The 21,292-nt window shown below is 35.3% G+C and overlaps 1 protein-coding gene across 1 annotated transcript in view; it reads right to left on the reverse strand.

Annotated features, from left to right (window-relative positions):
* LOC134749195 (lysosome membrane protein 2-like) overlaps nucleotides 1-19,825 on the reverse strand; it is a 51,190-nt gene extending 31,365 nt beyond the window's left edge. The window contains exons 1-3 of the mRNA XM_063684063.1: nucleotides 19,724-19,825; nucleotides 5,871-5,961; nucleotides 4,381-4,472 (exon numbers count right to left, since the gene is read on the reverse strand). Coding sequence (XP_063540133.1) covers nucleotides 4,381-4,472; nucleotides 5,871-5,961; nucleotides 19,724-19,825 — 285 coding nt within the window. The remainder of the gene's footprint in view (nucleotides 1-4,380; nucleotides 4,473-5,870; nucleotides 5,962-19,723) is intronic.
* Nucleotides 19,826-21,292: the final 1,467 nt, after the last annotated feature.

Consider the following 21,292-nt stretch of genomic DNA (forward strand, 5'->3'; position numbering starts at 1 on the left):
ATCTGCTTTCTGTTGCTGAGCTTTATTCATGGCTAATAATTTTCTTGTTTTTGTATCTATTACTTTCAAGTCTATTAATTTGTAGTTGACTATACCAAAGGAGTATAACAGAACGGGAACTGCGTAAGTGTTAATAGATTTAATGAGATTTCGTGAATTAAGGTGGGTGGGTGGGTGTTAGCTAGGAGCTTCACTCTCTTAAAGTATTTTTTTTGTATCTGTTGTCTAAGTTCACTGTGATCAATTTTTCCTGATTCACTGATGCCCAAATACTTGTAACTTTCTGTAACTCCCAAATACTGAAATTCTTCACCGCTAAGTAGTATGTGTCCCTGTCCTTCAGTTCTACTCCTTCTTCCGGCAGTTAAGTGTAATATGTTGCATTTATTTAGTCCAAAACTCATACCTATGTCGTTTGTAAATACTTCGGTACTATCCAGTAATACTTTCAAATTATTTCTACTGTTTGCATAAACTTTTAGGTCGTCCATATATAGTAAATGATTGATGTGTATACTATCTTTTAATAAGTATCCTTTTGATTGATATTTATTTAAGATCTGTGAGAGAGGATTTATCGCTAAACAAAACAGTAAAGGTGATAGAGAATCTCCCTGAAATATTTCACGTCGAATGTAGATAGGATCTGTAGTGACTGCGACGTTCGCGCCATAAGCTGTCATGGTAACATTCCAAGTAGGCATGACTATCTCGAGAAAGCCTCTGATAGACCTCGGGCACTTATACAGGTCTAAAATTTTTAGGAGCCATTCGTGTGAAATACTATCAAAAGCTTTCCGATAGTCAACCCACCCCATACTCAAGTTTTTTTGACACTTATGCGCGTCTTCAAGTATGGCCTTGTTCACCATGAGATGGTCTTTGCAGCCCCTGGCGCGTCGACGGCAGCCTCGTTGTTCCGGTGCTATTATATTGTTGTTATCACAATGGATATAGAGTTCGTTGGCTATTACTGAAGTTAGTACTTTATACATGGTCGGTCTGCCGTGTTGTCATCTTTTGGTATTAATATGACACGTCCAGTAGTAATATTATATTATATTATATTATATTATATTATATTATATTATATTATATTATATTATATTATATTATATTATATTATATTATATTATATTATATTATATTATATTATATTAGGTTTAAAGTTTTTCTTTTCTCGACTTTAAAAATCGGTATTAAGTCGATGTCCCGCCTTGAGACACTCAAGGAAGAGGAGCATCGGCTTCCCCAATATATATAGTATTTCCTAGTACTTTAGATAAAATAGTAGTTGTATGGATGGCTGCTTGCTTTTGTAAAATGTGTATGTTTATTTGTGCATCTAGTTTGTCTATATATCTGTGTAAGTTTTTGGCTACAATACCGGTGGCTCCTATTACTATCGGGATTACTGTGGCAGGCATTTTCCATAATCTCGTTACTTCTGTTCTTAGTAGGTGATATTTGCTCAGTTTTTCCACCTCTTTTGGTCCTATGTTGTAGTCTAATGGAACAGTAATATCTATTAAGTATATGTGCTTTTGTATTTTATTTATGTATATAATATCTGGTCTATTGTGAGCTACTGTTACGTCTGTTTGAACCGGTATCTCCCACATTAGCTTTGCAGTATCGTTTTCTATTACCTGTGGTTGCGTTAAAGTTTCTTTCCACCAAAGGTTATTGACATTGAATTTGTGCTTTCTTGCTAGTGACCTTTATTATATTATATTATATTATATTATATTATATTATATTATATTATATTATATTATATTATATTATATTATATTATATTATATTATATTATATTATATTATATTATATTATATTATATTATATTATATTATATATATTATATTATAAAACATGCAAACAGGTAGAAGTATACAGGAGCAAATACCTAGGGACTCCGAGCACACTAAAAGAGGCAGTTGGCAACCTAAAAACATTGCTAGGCTTCATGGAGGAGCTGGGGTGGTTAGAGTAGCACTACCTCGTTTCACGCAAAATAGGCACAATGGTTGTCGAATTACGGAAAATGCCCAGAAACACTAACTAATTATTATAATTTTGTGTTTTATAAATTATGAATTGTTTACATGAGCTATAAGGAAATATACTCAAAAAATAATTAAATTATCGCTTAATTATCACCTCAAAGAATCTGTTCGTCGCATGTACAGTCGCCATCAGATATATCAGAGCGGCCGAGGCTCTCACAAATATCTGAACACGCCTCTATTGTCATGGCGCTAGGTGCGTGTTCAGATATTTTTGAGCACCTCGGCCGCTCCGATATATCTGATGGCGACTGTACCTATTAATTGTAAATTCGGTATTCGGTAGGTTTTCTGATTACAGTTATTTGTCACGAACAGGTAAATTTTCTGCTTATTTGCAAGGCCTTAGGTATATTGAAAGCCAAGCAGCGCAGGATTCTAAAAATCTGTAGCTAAAGCCTGCGGGGTTTTTAAGGTTCAAGACTGAAAACATATTTGCTCTTAATCCCGTCGAAAATAACATTTTTCATAGTTCCCGTATCAATCACGCTACTACAATAAGATTTGATTAAGTATAAATTAAGTATAAATATTAATCAATTTATCGATTCATAGCAATTATCATTATAAGCAATGTCTAATCGAACTGCCCCGACCCTGACTCACCCTTGCTCGGAGTTATGTCAATATTATCGCAATAAGCGCCACTTCCACCATTCCACTAACCCGCGGTTAACTGGTTAAACCTGGAGTTACCATGGTTACCAGTACAATTTGACACTGGGTTAACGGTTTTCCGGTTAACGGGTTAGTGGGTTCTCAGACTATTGCACTAAACTACCTAGACAGAAATGGGTGCCTTTCAGCCCTTGGTTAACAATCTACTATTACGTGACAGTTACGCCATATAAAATGAAATAGGGACAATCATTCAACGCTAGAGGCATAACTTCTATTTTGGATCAGAAATCAGAACATTTTTCAAAAAGTAAAACAGTAAAAAATATGGTTGGTAAAGTCGGTTTACGGACGATAATTTTTCGTGATAATGATGACGTTATAAGAAAACATTGATGAAAGGCCGTAACGTTACCATGAAGATCTGTCCACAACGTGACACTTTTTCGTGCATCCTACCGGTTATGGATAGTATAGAAAGGATGCACATCTCTTATGGCAGAATTGTTGCAAAAGTGACCGCTTTCAGCTTTAAATAATAGTTCCTAATCTCTCCGGTGGCGCTAGTTAGGCTCTGGGACATAAGCCATATAAGGCAACAAATAACCCGACCAAATTACGTAGGTTGTTTTTGGTAGTATTTCGGTGTATGGTGGCGCCGCCTAATTACTGTTTTTTGTTGGACACTTTTCATACATAGAGATTTGGCTCCTTTATATAGTCTCCGTGCTACCGGTGTTCATCGGCATTTAAAAGACGTTATCACGTCAACATCATCTCACCATCAAAATATTTTCAAGAAGACCAAACTACAAACTGTACCTAATCTTGCCAATCTATGACCTCAAGATTTGTCATCAAGCAGCATCACTTACGGGCTTAAAAATAAGATACATTTTGTCACAAATATGGTAAAAAGATTGTCATATTGACGTCGCACCATAACCGGTGTTAGGGGGCAGCCGTTTAACACCCGTTGTAACTGCATTAAGTAAAACTGGACTGTTTACGTGGATAGACGAAACACGAGTCAAGGGTACGGTCTACAATGTTAAATGACAATAAACCTTGTTACAAAGACTCAAGGTGTATTTATGACCAGGAGGGCTGAGTGACACTTCAGCATACAGGCACAGAATAAGTAATAGTATTATCAAATTATCATACAGAACGGCCACACACCGCCCCGCCCCGATTCGAATTACCTCGCCCCGCGACAGCAGATTGACGACCTTTTGGCGAACGTTTTCCGCGTGGTCCCACAGTCTTGTCCGTCATGTCGGACGACAATGAATTTTATATTCCACTTAGTTCGACCATCAAACCAAGAGGAATCCAAAAATTCCACTTAATAGTTCAATCGTCGAACCACGAAAAATTCCAGAATTCCACTGAGTTTGTTCGTCGCAATGCGAGATTATGTAAAATTCACGAAAAAATCACGAAAGACTTTTTCAATCAAGACCACTTTTAACCTTTTAATCATTTTTGTATCATAGGTAAAGGAGAATATTTTGAAGATAATAAGCTTTATTTTAGTTAAATAATTGAAGTTTTATTTATTAATAACATTTTGTAAAAGACGTGCAGTAAGAAAAATATTCAATTTTTTTTTGTCAACCCATTTTTGGGCCTCTTAAATACACTACTCCGTTTTCAGTTGTGTTATGTATATAAAATATATAAGTTAACTTACCCAATTTGTGATCATTTGTACGGGGTCTATAATCACCATAATGATCGCTATGAGGACTAGAAGGAAACCATACACTAATCGTATTACAGGCTCTGAAACAAAACAAAACAATATTATTACACACTTTTATTCCGCTATAAATTTATTTACATACAAGATATATACAGTGGTACTACGTAAACGAAATTAATAACTAGCTTAAATCTAATAGATTTAGATTTAATATTGTCTTCGGTTACCGCGATAGTTACTCATGAAATAAAACTATGAAAACGGATTATTTCGCGTATATTGAATTTATAATACATCCCGACGTTTCGAACTCTTTACAGCGTTCGTGGTCACCCGTTGACCACGAACGCTGTAAAGAGTTCGAATCCGTTTTCATAGTTTTATTTCATGAGATTTAGATTTATTTATTTTAGGATAAAAATTACACTATAAATTTGCATCAATGTCAAAATTATGCTTATCTTCTTATGATGATCGTCAAACATTACATACTAAAAAATACAAAATAAATTAAAATAATTTTCTCTCCCAATAAGGATCGTCATATAAGTATGTATAAACAAAAACATGTCAAAAATAGATGTCAATCTTATTTAGAATCATCATTAAATGTCAAACAAAATAAAATATCACAAAAGAAGTAAATGTCATTTTTAAAATACAATAAATCATTTGAATCATAAATAAAATTACATATATCATTACAAATTCAATTCCATGAAGTCACTTATAGAGTACAGAGGGTTATCCAACAGAAGGTTTCTCAATTTGCGCTTAAATGCTTCGTCACACGGCTCATTTTTTAGGTCAGCAGGATTTTTAGGTTAGTCTGCTGATGCTGACGCTGAAGACGCGGGCAAAAGCTATATATATATAACTAGTTTTTGCCCGCGTCTTCGTCTGTGTAGAATCAGTAACAGCAGCTAGAGTAAGTATAGCGCCTGGATAAGCAAGTATAGCAATCATTCGATTTGACATCAATTATCAGGCAATTCATTAACTCTATGTCTGACTTCAACTTGTTGCCGACAAAAATCATAAACTTTTTAAAGATTCTTTACGTTTTTGTGAATCAACATAGGTAGCTTATTAATTATTGTCATATTTATCGTATAACTTTATTACATATAGCTTTAATTACTTAGTTTTACAGTGCATTGGCGCCCTAAATATCAATATCAATAAATGTCATATGAAAGGTACAAGGAAAGAACATGTTTAGTCACTTTTTTCGGAAAATTATATTTTCATCTCAAAAAGTACAGCTCTTAATAATCTATTAGTTATATCTTTTGCTACTACTGTATAATATATGTAACACAACTTTTTTTTTTCACGGAATTATCATACATTTTGACATGGTTCCAAATTTTAATACCGCGATTACTCAAAATGTTACTAAAGTGACTAGACATGTTCTTTCCGTGTACCCTTCATATAAATCCATGTATCGTGTTGTGATAAATGATAATACTTACGTCTTCTTTGTATGGTGAAATTCTGAAATTTTATTATAGATATTCTCCCTTTGCTTGGCACATTTTGAATCGTCATTTTTGCTTGTAATATCTGAAACAATGAAAAAAAACTATTACTTACATCAAATCATTTCTTAATAGCTATAAACAATAAATTCAATTAAGTACATGGTTTTTCGAAATGTTTAGAATAGAATAGAATAGAATTTGCTTATTCATTATAAAAACACAATACAAATTTGAATCACAAACTTATACGTATTTTAAATAATTATCGTCAAACATCATAATATTCATAATTATTATATGTACATATGTACATTACAATTTATTTGAACTTAAACTATTACTTAAACTATTTATTACAATAGGTGTTTCGAACTTCAGTTAATATTATATGACAAAGATTCATAATTTCTACTGGAGGTACATAGCATAATTTACTTTACAGTAGATATGGTGATACTTTACCGCACTGGTGCGATAATTAGCCCATTACGTGACTATGTAGAAAATTTAAAAGGCCATATGTACTGTAAAACGTTGTACGATATATGTGCGAATAGCTAATTCGCAATTCGTGTCGATTCACAACACCCTTCGGTCGTGTTTTAATTTTCCGTCACTAGTTTCGAATTTCCTATTTTTCGCACACATTACGCTAATGTACTCGTACAATCGAGGACATGAACCACTTTAGAAAAAATTTACCTCGATCCGTACGAGCGAGCTACACTCCGCCTCCCATAGAGATAACCAATTACGATGTATTTTGGATTCCTTATCTTAGTTTGCAAATGCCGACACAAAGACAATGGACGGCAATAAACTTTACCTGAGCGCCCCCGGCGCGTCTATAACTACTTGTATATGATACTATGTCTATGATAAAGCACGTGCCTTCCTAAACCCTAACGTTGGCGGAATCATCGACAATATTGATGGAGCCATAATACCCAAAGATTAATTGATACTTATTTGCTTACACTGACTTGATGTCACACGCATATGTAAACATGAAGGGCCCTGGACTAAATATTAATCAGACATGACCCATTAATATCACAATGACCGTATGCGAATCAGTATTATTATGAATGGCGGAGATAATGAGAAATATCGTCGATCTTCTTGATATTTCTAGAATATTCTGTGGGTGCGTTGGGGTAAGATTGAACAGGTTTTTCATGAGGGGTAAGACAAAAAATCGTCCGTATGCCGAAGCATTACGGGCGGATTTTGCATCTTACCCCGCATGAAAAACCCGTTCAATCTTATCCCAACGCACCCTACTTAATTGGTTTCACTATTTCAATTACGAAATAAATGTTGGATTTTTATGATATCCAAATGGTAGGATATAATTACGGACATACTTATTAACAATTTCTTACCCAACCTAAATTGTTTAGTCTATATTTATTTTTTAAGATATCCAAAATAATGCTAGGAAGGTATCTTATTTATAATATATGTAACAACTTCTTACCGGACTCAAAAGTAAAAAATACACTAAATTTTCGACTTGTCTATTGTAGTAAAGTATATTTTTATTATTTACTACAACGGGACTTAATCGTGTAAAATTGTTAGCGCCCAAAAACGTATAAAAAGGATTCCCGTTATTTTGAGTATTTATTTCGACAAATCAAAATGGCATAATTTGTATATATTTTACTGCTAGAGGACAACCGCATTACGCAGCGTCTTACGTAAGCGAACAATTCGCGAACGCGAAGCGAAGCTGCGCGGCGCGGCGCGGCCGGCCCACGGCGTTCGCGTTCGTAACGAGATCGCCCACGTAGGACACTTCTATAGGTATCAAAGGATTGATTCACCCCGCGCCGCATCGCTTCGCTTCGCGTTCGCGTGTTGTTCGCCTACGTAGTACGCTGCTTTACAGTTTATGGCAACTAAAGGAAAAGAAAGTTGAAAGTCACAATAATAAACATCGTAATTGATTCATAAACATTTAATACGCAACACGATAAACGAAAAGAGAACACTCTTATTATACAATACAGGTTAACTGATAAGTGATAACCTACGGAGAAAACATAATAACTGCTCATAATGACTTATTTTTGCTTATACATAGGTAATTTAAAGTAGGCCCTCAACAATACATCGTATACTGTAGGCCTTTGATAGATCCAGCGTTAGCGAAGGTCTCCGTTTCAGTTTGGACAAAAATTCTCCTCTACAGTTCGCAATTCTCAATATAACCCAAGAAAATTAAAGAATACTGCGGAAATAATTCGTGTAGTTTTGAAAATTGGTATAGTTGTACCTTGCGGTGTCCAGATGAACATACTAAAAGTCCTCGGGGGTGGGGGGTGAGCTGAGGGTGTAGGGGGTTTGAATGTATATTTTTTCAGATTTTTGCTCGTATCTCGAATATCTGTACGAATAGCATTATAATTACTTAGAACAAAAGTTTCTACATAAAATTTTCTATAAATTAGGTTATATTTATTTTTACTCTACGATCATTACTTTAGGAGCTACAGGGCGTTTAAGTTAACAAAGAGATGAAAAATAGACGACATAAGAAAACGTCGTTTCTTCGTAGTTGTTCATCATAACTGAAATTTTTAGTATATAATAAGCAAGTTGAGTCACCTGCTGATCATCAAAATAAACCGGCCAAGAGCATGTCGGGTCATGCTCAGTGTATGGTTTCGTACTTCCGTAGTTACCCGCCCGGCAAAATATACTTTTTGCAGAAACTTAAAAGTGGCTTAACCGATCACCGGGTTTGCTATAGTTTTCCTTGAAAGTCTTTAATAAGCTTTACTTTCACGATTTTTTTCATATTTTTTTGGACCCATGGTTCAAAAGTTAGACCATGGTCGAGAAGTGGGGATGTTTTTTTTTTTTTTTGTGGGGTGTCATTGGATAGGTCTTATAAAATGAATATGAGTCTTTAAGAACATTTTTTTGATAAACGTGATATTTACGGAAATATTCGCGTTGAAAGAAAAAAATATGTTTGTGTCCCCTCTAACTTTTGAACCACTAGTCCAAAAAATATGGAAAAAATCGTGAAAGTAGAGCTTAGTAAAGAATTTAATGGAAAACTATAGCGAATCTGATCGGTTAAGTCTTTTTTGAGTTTTTGCAAATAGTATATTTTGACGGATGGGTAACTACGGAACTACACTGCATAACATGGCCCGACATGATGTGGGCCGTTTATTTTTATAATTGATCAGCAAGTGACTAAGCTTGCTTATTCTAAACTAAACATTTGAGTACACACACAAACAACAACTACAACAACCACGAAAAATCGACGTTTTTCTTAAATCGTCTATTTTTTTATCTCTTTGTTAATTAAAACAGCCTGTACCTCGTAAAGTATTAATCGTAGAGTAAAAATGAATATGACCTAATTTGTAGAAAATTTTATGTAGAATCTTTTATCTGAAGTAATTATAATGCTATTTGTACAGATATTCGAGATATAAGCAAAAATCTGAGAAAAGGTACTTTCAACCCCCCCCCCCCCTACACCCTCAGCACACCCCCCACCCCCGAGGACTTTTAGTATGTTCATCTGTACTTACATCACAAGGTATAACTGTACCAATTTTCAAAACTACACGAATTATTTCCGCAGATCGCCCATTTTCGGCTTAATTTGACGTAGATAATAGATTCGCCAGAAATTTTGTGATGGTTCGATGTTTTTTTTTTGTCTATTTCGTTTTAGGATTCTTTTCAAAATGGCGGATCCATACATTTATTGATCTTTAAGCTATGCTCGGGAGGTCTACAGCTCACAGTTCTGAGGTTCTCTCTCTCTGGTTCTAACCACTAGTGGCAATTTATCCCGGCGACAGCGACAAGACAGCTGCATTACTTGTTCGATTTTGATAGATTAGAGCACGATAATCTCCTGATTGTCGCCTCGATATCATGTAGAATTTTCATGAGTTTTAATTAGCTAAATAATATAGATTGTCCCATTTCTGTCTGAAACACATGAAATCCTAGTTCAGGCATTTGTAAACCACTCTTCTTAAATAACACCTACTGTATAATATACACAACACACACAACACAAGACACAAGACACAAGACACGACACAAGAGCAGACGATTCAACGGAGTCACGCCGTTCTGTCGCCAAAATAGTGTTTAGTTTTTAAGTTTACCAACTGGGAGACGTCCGGTCGGAAGGCCTAGGTACCGGTGGATCGATGAGGTCCAGAAGGACCTATGTGACATCCAGGCGGCTGAATGGCGTCGGATCGCACAGGATAGGAACGAATGGCGAAACCTAGTATCGGAGGCCAAGATCCACTTCGGGTCGCTGAGCCGGCGAAGTAAGTAAGTAAGTTTTAAGTTTATGATAGTCTAGATAGATGTATTAGTCTATAAGGTATAGGTACTTATGTAATATGGGCCTTGCACCCTTGCACCTAAATTAAATAAAATAAAATACATAAATAAATACTTATTTCAATAAATTATTTGTATTTGTATTGTACCTACATAATGTGAAATATGCATTAAAATATTTATAGTAAATCAATGATAATAAAATTATAAATATTAATCAGATATATACTTAGGTACTTTACGTTTACGCAGTTTTAAGAGTACATGATTTGACGTATTTTGACAAACTACAAAACGCAAGAAAACATGTCAACAAGATTAACATCAAACGGGTTGTACCCATTGTTCTTAACTTGTTCTTAACAAACATAATATTATTGCACATTATACGACTTACAATTACCGAAATTATTTTTCTAAATATATTTTAAGGGTCTCCTGCAAGCTCAGTTCCCCATACAAACGTAGTTCCGCTCTCATTTTAAAACGAGTAGACAGGTAGCTAGTTTGCTCTGCAACTTTGTACTTACAATAGGATAAGGTATATCTATGTCTGTAATTAGTTTATACAGCTTCAGATATCATAGTAAAAAAAATTCAGCGAATTTACGTTTTTCATACAAAACATGTGTTTGCTCTATTTCGTTTGTTTTATAAACTGAAGCTATATAAACTAATTTCAGACCCAGATTATACCTCATGTCATTGTATGTGCAAAGTTTCATTACAATCCAAAACGGAGTTTTAAAATGAAAACGGAACTCCGTTTGTATGAGAAGGTGAACGTGATTCAATGAGGTTGAATTTCGTGTCATCGTACGAACCTAACATAACCTTAGCTGGGATTTTCGAGTTCTGTATATTTTATACGTTACACAAATCAATAAACTATTATAAAGTAGGAACCTACAATAATACAACTTTGGGAACAATAGTCATTTGTTTTACAAGGGAGCAAAGTTGCTGTTTAACCGCTAGTGCTAATATTGATACCAAAGAGGATATAATAGGATAGAGCGGTACTGTCATAATAAATTTTGTAACCACAGTAAATTCACTGCCATCTATCGACACACGATTAAAACTAAAAATGAAGATGTATAAAATACGATAAAATGTATTTATATATGGATAAATGTTTTTTTTTTATTTGCATTAAAAAAATTAAAAGATTTTGTCCCATGTTCTTTAACTGATATGCGTTAAAATTGTTAATAACAAACGAAACCGTCAACGCCTTCTATCCGAGAGTAGGCCAAAGGTAATGGCGCCATCTGATCGAGAATCAAATTTTCTTGATTTTCGAGGCACGTTTTTTCCTTAGACTATGTCCATCTATTACGGAGTTATATCTATCTTTGTTGATACATATCTATCTTTGGTTGATACCCAAGCAAGCGAAAGATTCCAAAATTGAAAGGTTCGAAAAGTGTAATCTTGAGCGTTGCGAGGGTTTCAAGGCACGAGGGTTAAACAAATGTTTCCCCGAGTGAAACACAAAATTCACCGCACCAACGCAAGGAAAATACTAATTGTAAACCATCAAACAAATTGAACCAAATCAAAGCCAATCCGGCCTCCGCCACTGAAGCGGTCACTTTTAGTAACCTGCAATTTTATTTCAGTTTACCTGCAAATTTCATCACAATTACTCATAAATAGCCGGTTCGAAGGACCAAAAATAAACTGGACTCATTATATATATATCGAAAAAAGCGCTGGTGGCCTAGCGGTAAAAGCGTGCGACTTGCAATCCGGAGGTCGCGGGTTCAAACCCCGGCTCGCACCAATGAGTTTTTCGGAACTTATGTACGAAATATCATTTGATATTACCAGTCGCTTTTCGGTGAAGGAAAACATCGTGAGGAAACCGGACTAATCCCCGCAAGGCCTAGTTCCCCTCTGGGTTGGAAGGTCAGATGGCAGTCGCTTTCGTAAAAACTAGTGCCTATGCCAATTCTTGGGATTAGTTGTCAAGTGGACCCCCAGGCTCCCATGAGCCGTGGCAAAAATGCCGGGAGAACGCGAGGAAGATGATGATATTATATCGAAATCTATTGATTCAAACAGATATAACCACTGGTTCAGATTAATATAAAATAACGTGTTTTTAGTACAATAATGAATCGGAACAGTGACTATTTTTGCATGTCATTGGTTTAAATCTAGAAAACGAATATAGCAAAGCGCGTAAGGTTTTAATACCGAACAGATACTTACAAAGGTTGACTGGAAGAGATCCCTTATAGGGATAAGTCCGCCTTTGTACATTGTATATATTTATGTTCTTTTATTGTGTTTGTAATCTGTCTTATGTACAATAAAGTGTTTACATACATACATACATACAAAGTAATGGGTTATATGGATGGTATAGAAAGGATGCCAATCTCTTATGGCAGAATTGTTGCAAAAGTGACCGCTTTCAGCTTTAAATAATAGTTCCTAATCTCTCCGGTGGCGCTAGTTAGGCTCTGGGACCATATAATGATATAAGGCAACAAATAACCCAACCAAATTACGTCGGTTGTTTTTGGTAGTATTTCGGAGTATGGTGGCGCCGCCTAATTACTGTTTTTTGATGGACACTTTTCATACATAGAGATTTGGCTATTTTATACAGTCTCCATGATGGGTTATCTTTAAATTATGTCACTTGAAAGTGACTTAAGTCATACGAACTTCATCCAAAAATATAACTTCTAAGAGTCTGGTAACGTATCCAAAGGATCATACTAAATCTACGGAATCACGGAATCATAATCGGAAGATCAGCGCAACTTTCGGCCCAGTATTATGCTGAGGCGAGATCATTTCGTGGTAATCCATACTAATCCATACTAATATTATAAATGCGAAAGTCTGTCTGTCTGTCTGTGTGTTCCCTCTTCACGCTTAAACCGCTGAATCGATTTAGATGAAATTTGGCATAGAGATAGGTTGAGTCCCTGAGAAGGACATAGGATAGTTTTTATCCCGAAAATTATCCCTTAAGAAAGTAAAAAGCCGGGTGGAATTGAGATAATTAATGAAGTGTCTGCTAATTTGTGTGCATAATATGCTCAAATTGAATAATTGCTATAAGACTTTCTCCAGGCGCTATTCTTACTCTAGCTGGAGTTACTAAGTCCACGCAGACGAAGTCGCGGGCAAAAGCTAGTAAGTAATAATTACCTATTTTTGTTTAGCTTACCTATTATAATGCTTGTAGTTTGTAGTTTTAGTTATACATTTGTATGTAATTTTCGTTTCAAGTTTATCACGAATAAAACATTTAAAATATTTGACATTTGATCATTTAAATCAATTGGTCTATAAACTCGTTTTTTCTCTTCGGATTTTATTAATTAAATAAAAAAATATGACGTGTTTTCGCTTAGACGTGTCGCTAATTAGATACAATCAGACACCGATTCGGTCACGAAACTGAATTCTGGTGATGTATTTAACAGCTTGATCAGCCAGCCATTAGATCACCTACAATAAAATACCTACGTCGGCGTCAAAGGATAGAAGACTAACTTAAAATAACCGGCCAAGTGCGAATCGGACTCGCGCACCGAGGGTTCCGTACTTTTTAGTATTTGTTGTTATAGCGGCAACAGAAATACATCATCTGTGAAAATTTCAACTGTCTAGCTATGACGGTTCATGAGATACAGCCTGGTGACAGACAGACGGACAGCGGAGTCTTAGTAATAGGGTCTCGTTTTTACCCTTTGGGTACGGAACCCTAAAAAAAGATAGATAATTGACTAAAATGTTGACAAACATTGTTAGTAAACTACACGCTATAGTGAACAGTGTATGTATAAAAAGAAAGAAAGGAAATACATTTACTTAAGGGTCTCCGGCAAGCTCGGTTCTCCATACAAACGTAGTTCCTTCCGCTCTCATTTTAAAACGAGTAGCTAGTTTGCTCTGAAACTTTGTACTTACAATAGGATAAGGTATATCTATGTCTGAAGTTAGTTTATGTAGCTTCAGATACCATAGTTAAAAAAAAACAGCGAATTTACGTTTTTCATACAAAACATGTTTCGCTCTGTTTCGATTGTTTTGTACACTAGAGCTATATAAACTAATTTCAGACCTAGATATACCTACTCATGTCATTGTATGTGCAAAGTTTCATTACAATTCAAAACGTACTTTTAAAATTAAAACGGAACTCCTTTTGTATGGGAAGGTGAAATTCGGCCGAGCTTGCCGGGGACTCCTAATGCCACAACATAATACATAAGTAAAAGACATGCAGGCATAAAAAAAATTGGATGCTATAATAGGACCCCTTCCCACTCAGCATAAGACCGCATAAAAATCAAACCAGCATAAATACGGACCCCTCGGTGGGCGAGTCCGACTCGCACTTGGCCGGGTTTTTTTGTTGCCTCTGGCTTAGACTACATCAACATGCTTGACAACATTTTTTTTTGACGCATAGGGGTAAATGCATTTACGCATCTCGCCGTCCGGGCAATGGGGAAGCCCATTGGGGGGATGGTATGTGGGACTCGCTCCTCCCAAGGCTCCCTCTGCTAGTCAGAGGGAGAGGAGTCACTAACATCCTCTGCGGCGTTTCCGTCACCTGCCGTTGACGGGAGGCGCCATGTCATCGCTAGCATTCTAACCACGACGCCTCCCCGAATGCTTGACAACTTGTACTTCAATTCAATATATTCTTTATTCAAATAGGCCTAGCAACAAGCACTTTTAAATTGTCAAGTTTTAAATATTACCTTAATCTAAATATCAGAGCAATTTATTGATGCAGTTATTATTATTCTTAAAAACATTGAATTATTATAGATATGACAAACTTAATAATAAGAATTCACAAAAGGATCGTCAAACACCAAAATTGTATAAAAAATACTAGTCTAGAAACTTTCTAGAATAAAAATCTAAATGTCAAAAAATACGGATTACCTAATATAGGTATTATCAATTTCATCATTATTAACACAATAATAGCATATTACTAATCGAATTTAAACTGTTGTGAGACATACTAACATTACATCATTTTACGGTTTAGACTCACTTGTTTTAGTCACTCGCGCGACATGTTTCGGAGAGCCTAGGTCTCCTTTCTCAAGCACTAATAGTGCGAGCAGCGTTCACGATGACCGTGTATTGTGTACTGCCGCTGCCGCGCGCCGCGTCGCTCGCTACGCGCGCGCCGAGAAAACCAGTTGGGGGAGGTCTTGCGCTATCGTTGTAGGTGAGCACAGTGGTGTGTTTGGGTTTGGGTCACCTAACACTTGTAGCGCCACACAGTCGTGAACGCTGCTCGCACTATTAGTGCTTGAGAAAGGAGACCTAGGCTCTCCGAAACATGTCGCGCGAGTGACTAAAACAAGTGAGTCTAAACCGTAAAATGATTTAAAGCATATTACTAACATATTATTAAAGTTAAATGAGTACTTATATTACAACACCGGCATAAAGTCCATTGTTAAGTGTTTTTATTGGTAAACCTAATTAATAATTAGGTCAACAAAACATTATTATCAGCTGTTATTAGAAAATTCTACTTTAAACTAATAAGAGTAATAAGTATTGTTATCGGAAGAAATACGGATTCGTTTGACCCAGTTGGCGCTCCATTGCCTAAATTTCTGCAATGCGTATCTCCCTGTCTATAATATTTGTAATTATGGAATTTGTTTTACGCCCCTAATTCTTTTTTCTAAAAAACTCAAACGAAGGAGCATACCGTGGTCAAATTATGTAAAAATACTTTGCATAATGTCAATGTCCAGAGAGGAAAATGGGAACGGCTGTCCTCTTTCCTCTTAATATTCGTGGAACAGTAATTTGAACTCATATCTGTGTCCAATATGTTTAGCATGCATCCTGCTACTCCGAGACGTGCAAAGGGCACTGCTAGACTGATGCACTTCAAAAGACGTGCATCGCTTGCGTAGTCCGTCACGTCAGCAAAGCCCTTCGCTGACAGGTTAAGGTTTGATAATAATCTTAAATCATTAACAAGGATTCACAAGGAGTGAGAATTATTTAAATATTGTATCTTGTTATTCTAATCCGCACCTTACTTACTTTTCTATAAATTAATTAATAAAATTAATTTCGTAATATTACATTACATTTTACGTTAATCTTTATATTATCGTTTTTAATATTACACTGTTGTTTAATTAGAACTAGGGAATAAATCAAATAATTTTATTTTAAAAAATGATTTGATTTTATTAATAGTCACGCTACTACCTATAGGTATATAAATTATAAACTAAAATACACTAGTTAAAGAAAAAGAGACCAAGTAAACCGGTGGCCGAGGAAATTAAGGAAATGTATTGTTATTCCTTTAATAAATCAATTTGTGCTAATACGTATGTGATATAATAGGCTTAATTTATGTCAATGAATTATAGATTACCTAAATAACAAAAATAAATGTTAAAATAACATTTATTTGACAACAATTAACAAGTTACCGCGAAAACTAACGGATATTTGTATATGTTTAAAATAGGTACGTCATATAACATATCGCGTGCGTGACAAACACGAAGTGACGTATTTATTTTAAAAAGTATATTTGCACCCTGAATCTTCCTGGTCTATTGTGTGTTGTGTTTTTTAGTATTTCTTAGATTATTTTAGTTATTTGTACTTGCAGTGTATCTATATAGCATACGGTTGTAACATTTTTAGCTCATGGCATTGATACTAATAAATATGGTAAGTTAATTAGCAGGGGATTAGTTTTTAGGTATTTATTTTAAGATTAGTTTTATTTATTTTTAGTTTTGTTTTTTAAGTTTTATATGTATTTCTAATTGTTATTACATGTATAAATGATTATATTCTGAACAAGTTACTCTGCTTATATTCTGCATACTTACTAAGATGGCATATAGTCGAGAAATTCGGACGGGCACCGCCGTGGCGGGGTGGCCTAGGGGTTCATGGCGTTAGCCGCGATAGCTAAAGACGCCGGTTCGAATCCGGCCTTCACCACTGGAGGGCTTCGTCACTTTTTCTTTAATATATGACATCTATTACAGTTTTTAAGTTAATTCTGATTAAAGTAATGCCGAAGAATAATAAAAAACGTTCCAATATGATTTATCTAAATTAATGGTTTTCCGTGAATTTTCATTTGCTTATTGACTGCTATTATATTGCATACACCTGTACTTTATACTCACTTAGATTTTGAAGGGCTATGTCGATCTATTATTCGTAACATTAATCACAAAAAATATAATATTATTTATCTAATTTTTAATAATCATATAGAACTCACTATAACAATAAATTAATATATTAATTATAAATTAATATTATTTTATAATTGCGTAAAATTAAAAAACATGAATTTATAAAATCAAAAATACTGTCACAAATTAAGTAAAATAATGCATAAACTAAAGACCGTAAGCCCCTAATCATTTCATAAGTAGTTTGTCTCCGCTACGTCTAAATATCTCCAAATTTGGCCTTAAAACGAGGCCCAACCGGCATTTTGACAAAATCATATTTATAAACATTAGTTTCCGTCTAAACACGGAAGGAATCGCTTGCATAAGCGATTAAGGCACCAAAGGAATCTAACCAAGGTACCGACCGTGGTCAGGGTCAAGTCAATGCTTTCGTTATGTAATCTTTTGGCTATATGAAACAAACTGTTATTGACAAGGCCTGCAAACGTAATTGCAATAGCTAAGTTTTATTGTATAAAGAATATGATGAGTGTGAATTGAAGTCCGAAGCCGGCACACACAATGTTTTTCATTACACTTGTGAGGAAAAATAAGTGAAATAAATAAATATTCTGCTTAATTTCGTACGTACATTACAGCCCTGGTCGAAATTTAGGATTTACGGACCGCATCATCTAGCCTAGCAAGTGTGATTATAAATAAATAATTTGTCAGGTATTGTGTCGATTATATATATAATGTTATGATTAATTTTAATGTACTTACTAACATGTAGCTATAATGATAATTATGATAGTTTTGAGTTATTTATTTTAAGATTAGTTTTATTTATCTTTAGTTTTAGTTTTTAAGTTTTTTAAGTTAGTTATTTAATTTTGTATTAATTATGTAATGTTATTATTATATTAATATATTATTTTATTATTGCTTCATATAAACATATAGGATAAACATAATATGATTATGATGATACTAACAATGTTTTATGGAATTTTTAGTTTTACGAAATAAAGATATTTTATTTTTATTTTATAAATACATTACAGCCCTGGATCGAAATTTAGTATTTACGGACCGCATCTCCTTCGTGTAGGCTACGCTACTATAATAACACCTTTTACGAGCAAGTGTGATGAAAATTCTAATTTAATTTGCTATTTTCTTCACTGTTTACCTATGTTGAATTTTTCAGTTTGAACTCAACCTTGTGCTCAACTTTCTTCTGGGAATTCTCATTTGTACTTTGTACCCGTCGACGAAGGGAATTCCCAATTTTTCGAACACGTGTTGCTTTCTAAACACAATTTTTAGGGTTCCATACCTCAAAACGAAAAAACCGAACCCTTATAGGATCACTCGTGCGTCTGGCTGTCCGTCTGTCACAGCCCATTTTCTCCGAAACGACTGAACCAATTAATTTGAAGTTTGGTATACATATGTAAGTATGTGACCCAAAGACGGGCATGTAACGTCGACAAATGAATTTTAAACATAGGGGCCACTTTTGGGGGGTAAATGAGAATATTAAAAAACAAAGTTATGCAAACTATGTATGTCGTGTTATTATATCTAATGAAAGGGCTCATTGTAAGAAAATCAGTTTTTTTTTGGAAAAACAGTTTAGAGTTATTCAAGAAAATAGGCAAAAAATGACCATTCCCCCCCTTTATCTCCGAAACTACTAGGTCTAGAATTTTGAAAAAAAATACAAAAAATTGTTCTTTACCTAAAGCTGACAGGAAAACAGTCAAACGTCAGTCGGATTTAAGAACAAAAATGCAGTTAGGCTGTTTTAAGGACACAGCCGCAATGGTTTACGTAAAACGTGGTGTAGACAAGCTCGAGCTTTGGGAGGTTAGTGCGCAGACAAAGAACAATAGTACAAGTGTCTGAATTCGATGACTGAAGACCTAGCCCCGCGTAGAGCTGGAGGCCGAAAGCGTCCGACCTGTACATGCTTCCTAAAACTCCACAAGTATCTTGAATGTGAAGGCCGAAGGCCTGAAGCGTCCAGGAGCGGCACGCCTACACGCGAGCTGCGGGAGATTAATGCTTAAACAGAGTATAATGGTCAAAGTATGTTAATTGAGAAGGCCGAAGGCCGAGCACCACGCAGGGCCGAAGGCCAGAAGCGCCCGGGAGAGGCGCACGCGCCTTTAGGTTCGAGCGTAAGTGGGACTGGAGGAAAAATATCAAACTAGGCTATACCTGGCACACAGCCGCAATGGTACTTGTACTATTGTTCCGTGTTTGAGTACTACATTCCTGCAACGATGCTCTCTCTCTCTTGGGCCTTCGCTATTAAAATACTTGAGGAAGTTGCGGGAAGCCTGCATCACCCGTCGGACGCTCCGAGCTTTCGGCCTTACGTGGAGCTCGGCCTTCGGCCTTCGCATTCGGGCTTTGGGGCATTTGATCTTGCTATCCGAGCTACTTTGCATCAGTTTTGTATATAAATAAGATTAATCGTAAATTTTTTATTATAATCCAACGTATTATATTTTTACTGCATTAATTAAGTAAGATTTATCAAATGACATGACTTTTCTCTAAATACGTCCACTTCACTGACCACTTAGTAAATACCACGCATAAGGGTTTATTTAGCTCCGAATGCGTCGTTTCTAGTGCAAAACGAGCGCCATCACTGTCAGCGGACCATTCAATTTCAAGTAAAGACTGGATACATCTCTAACAAAGTATCTGATATTTCATTGATTCCATATTTGTAATAGTTTTTTATAATTTTTGATTATTATTATTGCTTGTAAAAAATTGACATGTAAAAGTGCCCCTGTGGCCTATTTGCTAAATAAATGTTTGATAAAATATCTAAGTACAATAATGTTTAAGCATTTTCATCATTATGAAACAAACGTATCGTTATATTATTAAATATTAATATACATACTTTTTTTAATCTATCAAAAATATAGTTTGAATTGAATGTAACAAGTTTTCATGCAAGTTTTATTCATGAAAAATTATTAAAACTTTTTTTTTACAAATCATGGTTTGTAAAAAAAATATATCATGGGGTGTAATGTAAATAAATAAATTATTTAAAATGACGCTATTCAGGGAATGTAATAAATATATTGGTATAATATATTTGCACAAAAAACAAATACTCAAAATTAACTCCAACCCAAAATCGCAAGCTCAACTCACCTATGCGACAAAAATCCAAACAACACACACTTCACGACACACACGGGAAACTAGTGCGTTGAGGCGTCGAAGCCGTCGCGTTATCACCGTATCACTAGCCGCAGACCGCCGCGGCGTTTATTTTAAATGGCGCCAACGCCAACAGGGCCAACAGTCAACCCTAAGAGAGGCAAACAACACTTTGAAATTGTTTCCCGCCATTGACAGATTCACCAGAGGTATATATGACGTACGCATTTGTAGACAGCTGCAGAGATAGTCGATAGTGTTAATTTCATGCAAATCACTCTTTCTTCAACCTTGACCATCAACCACATTCCGCACTTGGCCGTTTTGGCAATGAGGGCTATCGTTTTTTTGCTCACCAGTTGGCGCCTATGTTGATGGTGGTCCAAAAGCCCATAAAGCCTAAAGAGCAGCTGTCAGTCATTGAAGTGACAAGTGACATTTGACATTTCGAACTATGGAAAAAACCACCATCTACACTAGCGCCCCTAGCGGCGAATTCATACGCGTTAGCCCTCATTACCCTTGTATACCCTGTTATGTTGTATTACCCTGTAATATTACAATTACCAATAAATGATGTCTGTCTATATTACCCTTTTGGAAGATTAAATCATTTGCATATATAACTATATAAGCTCATTAAAAATCGAAGTTTTATTTGAGTCATCGAGATACTGACCTGCACGGCGGCTACATTCA

The sequence above is a fragment of the Cydia strobilella genome, chromosome 2 (genome assembly GCF_947568885.1).
Source record: "Cydia strobilella chromosome 2, ilCydStro3.1, whole genome shotgun sequence".
Taxonomy (NCBI): domain Eukaryota; kingdom Metazoa; phylum Arthropoda; class Insecta; order Lepidoptera; family Tortricidae; genus Cydia; species Cydia strobilella.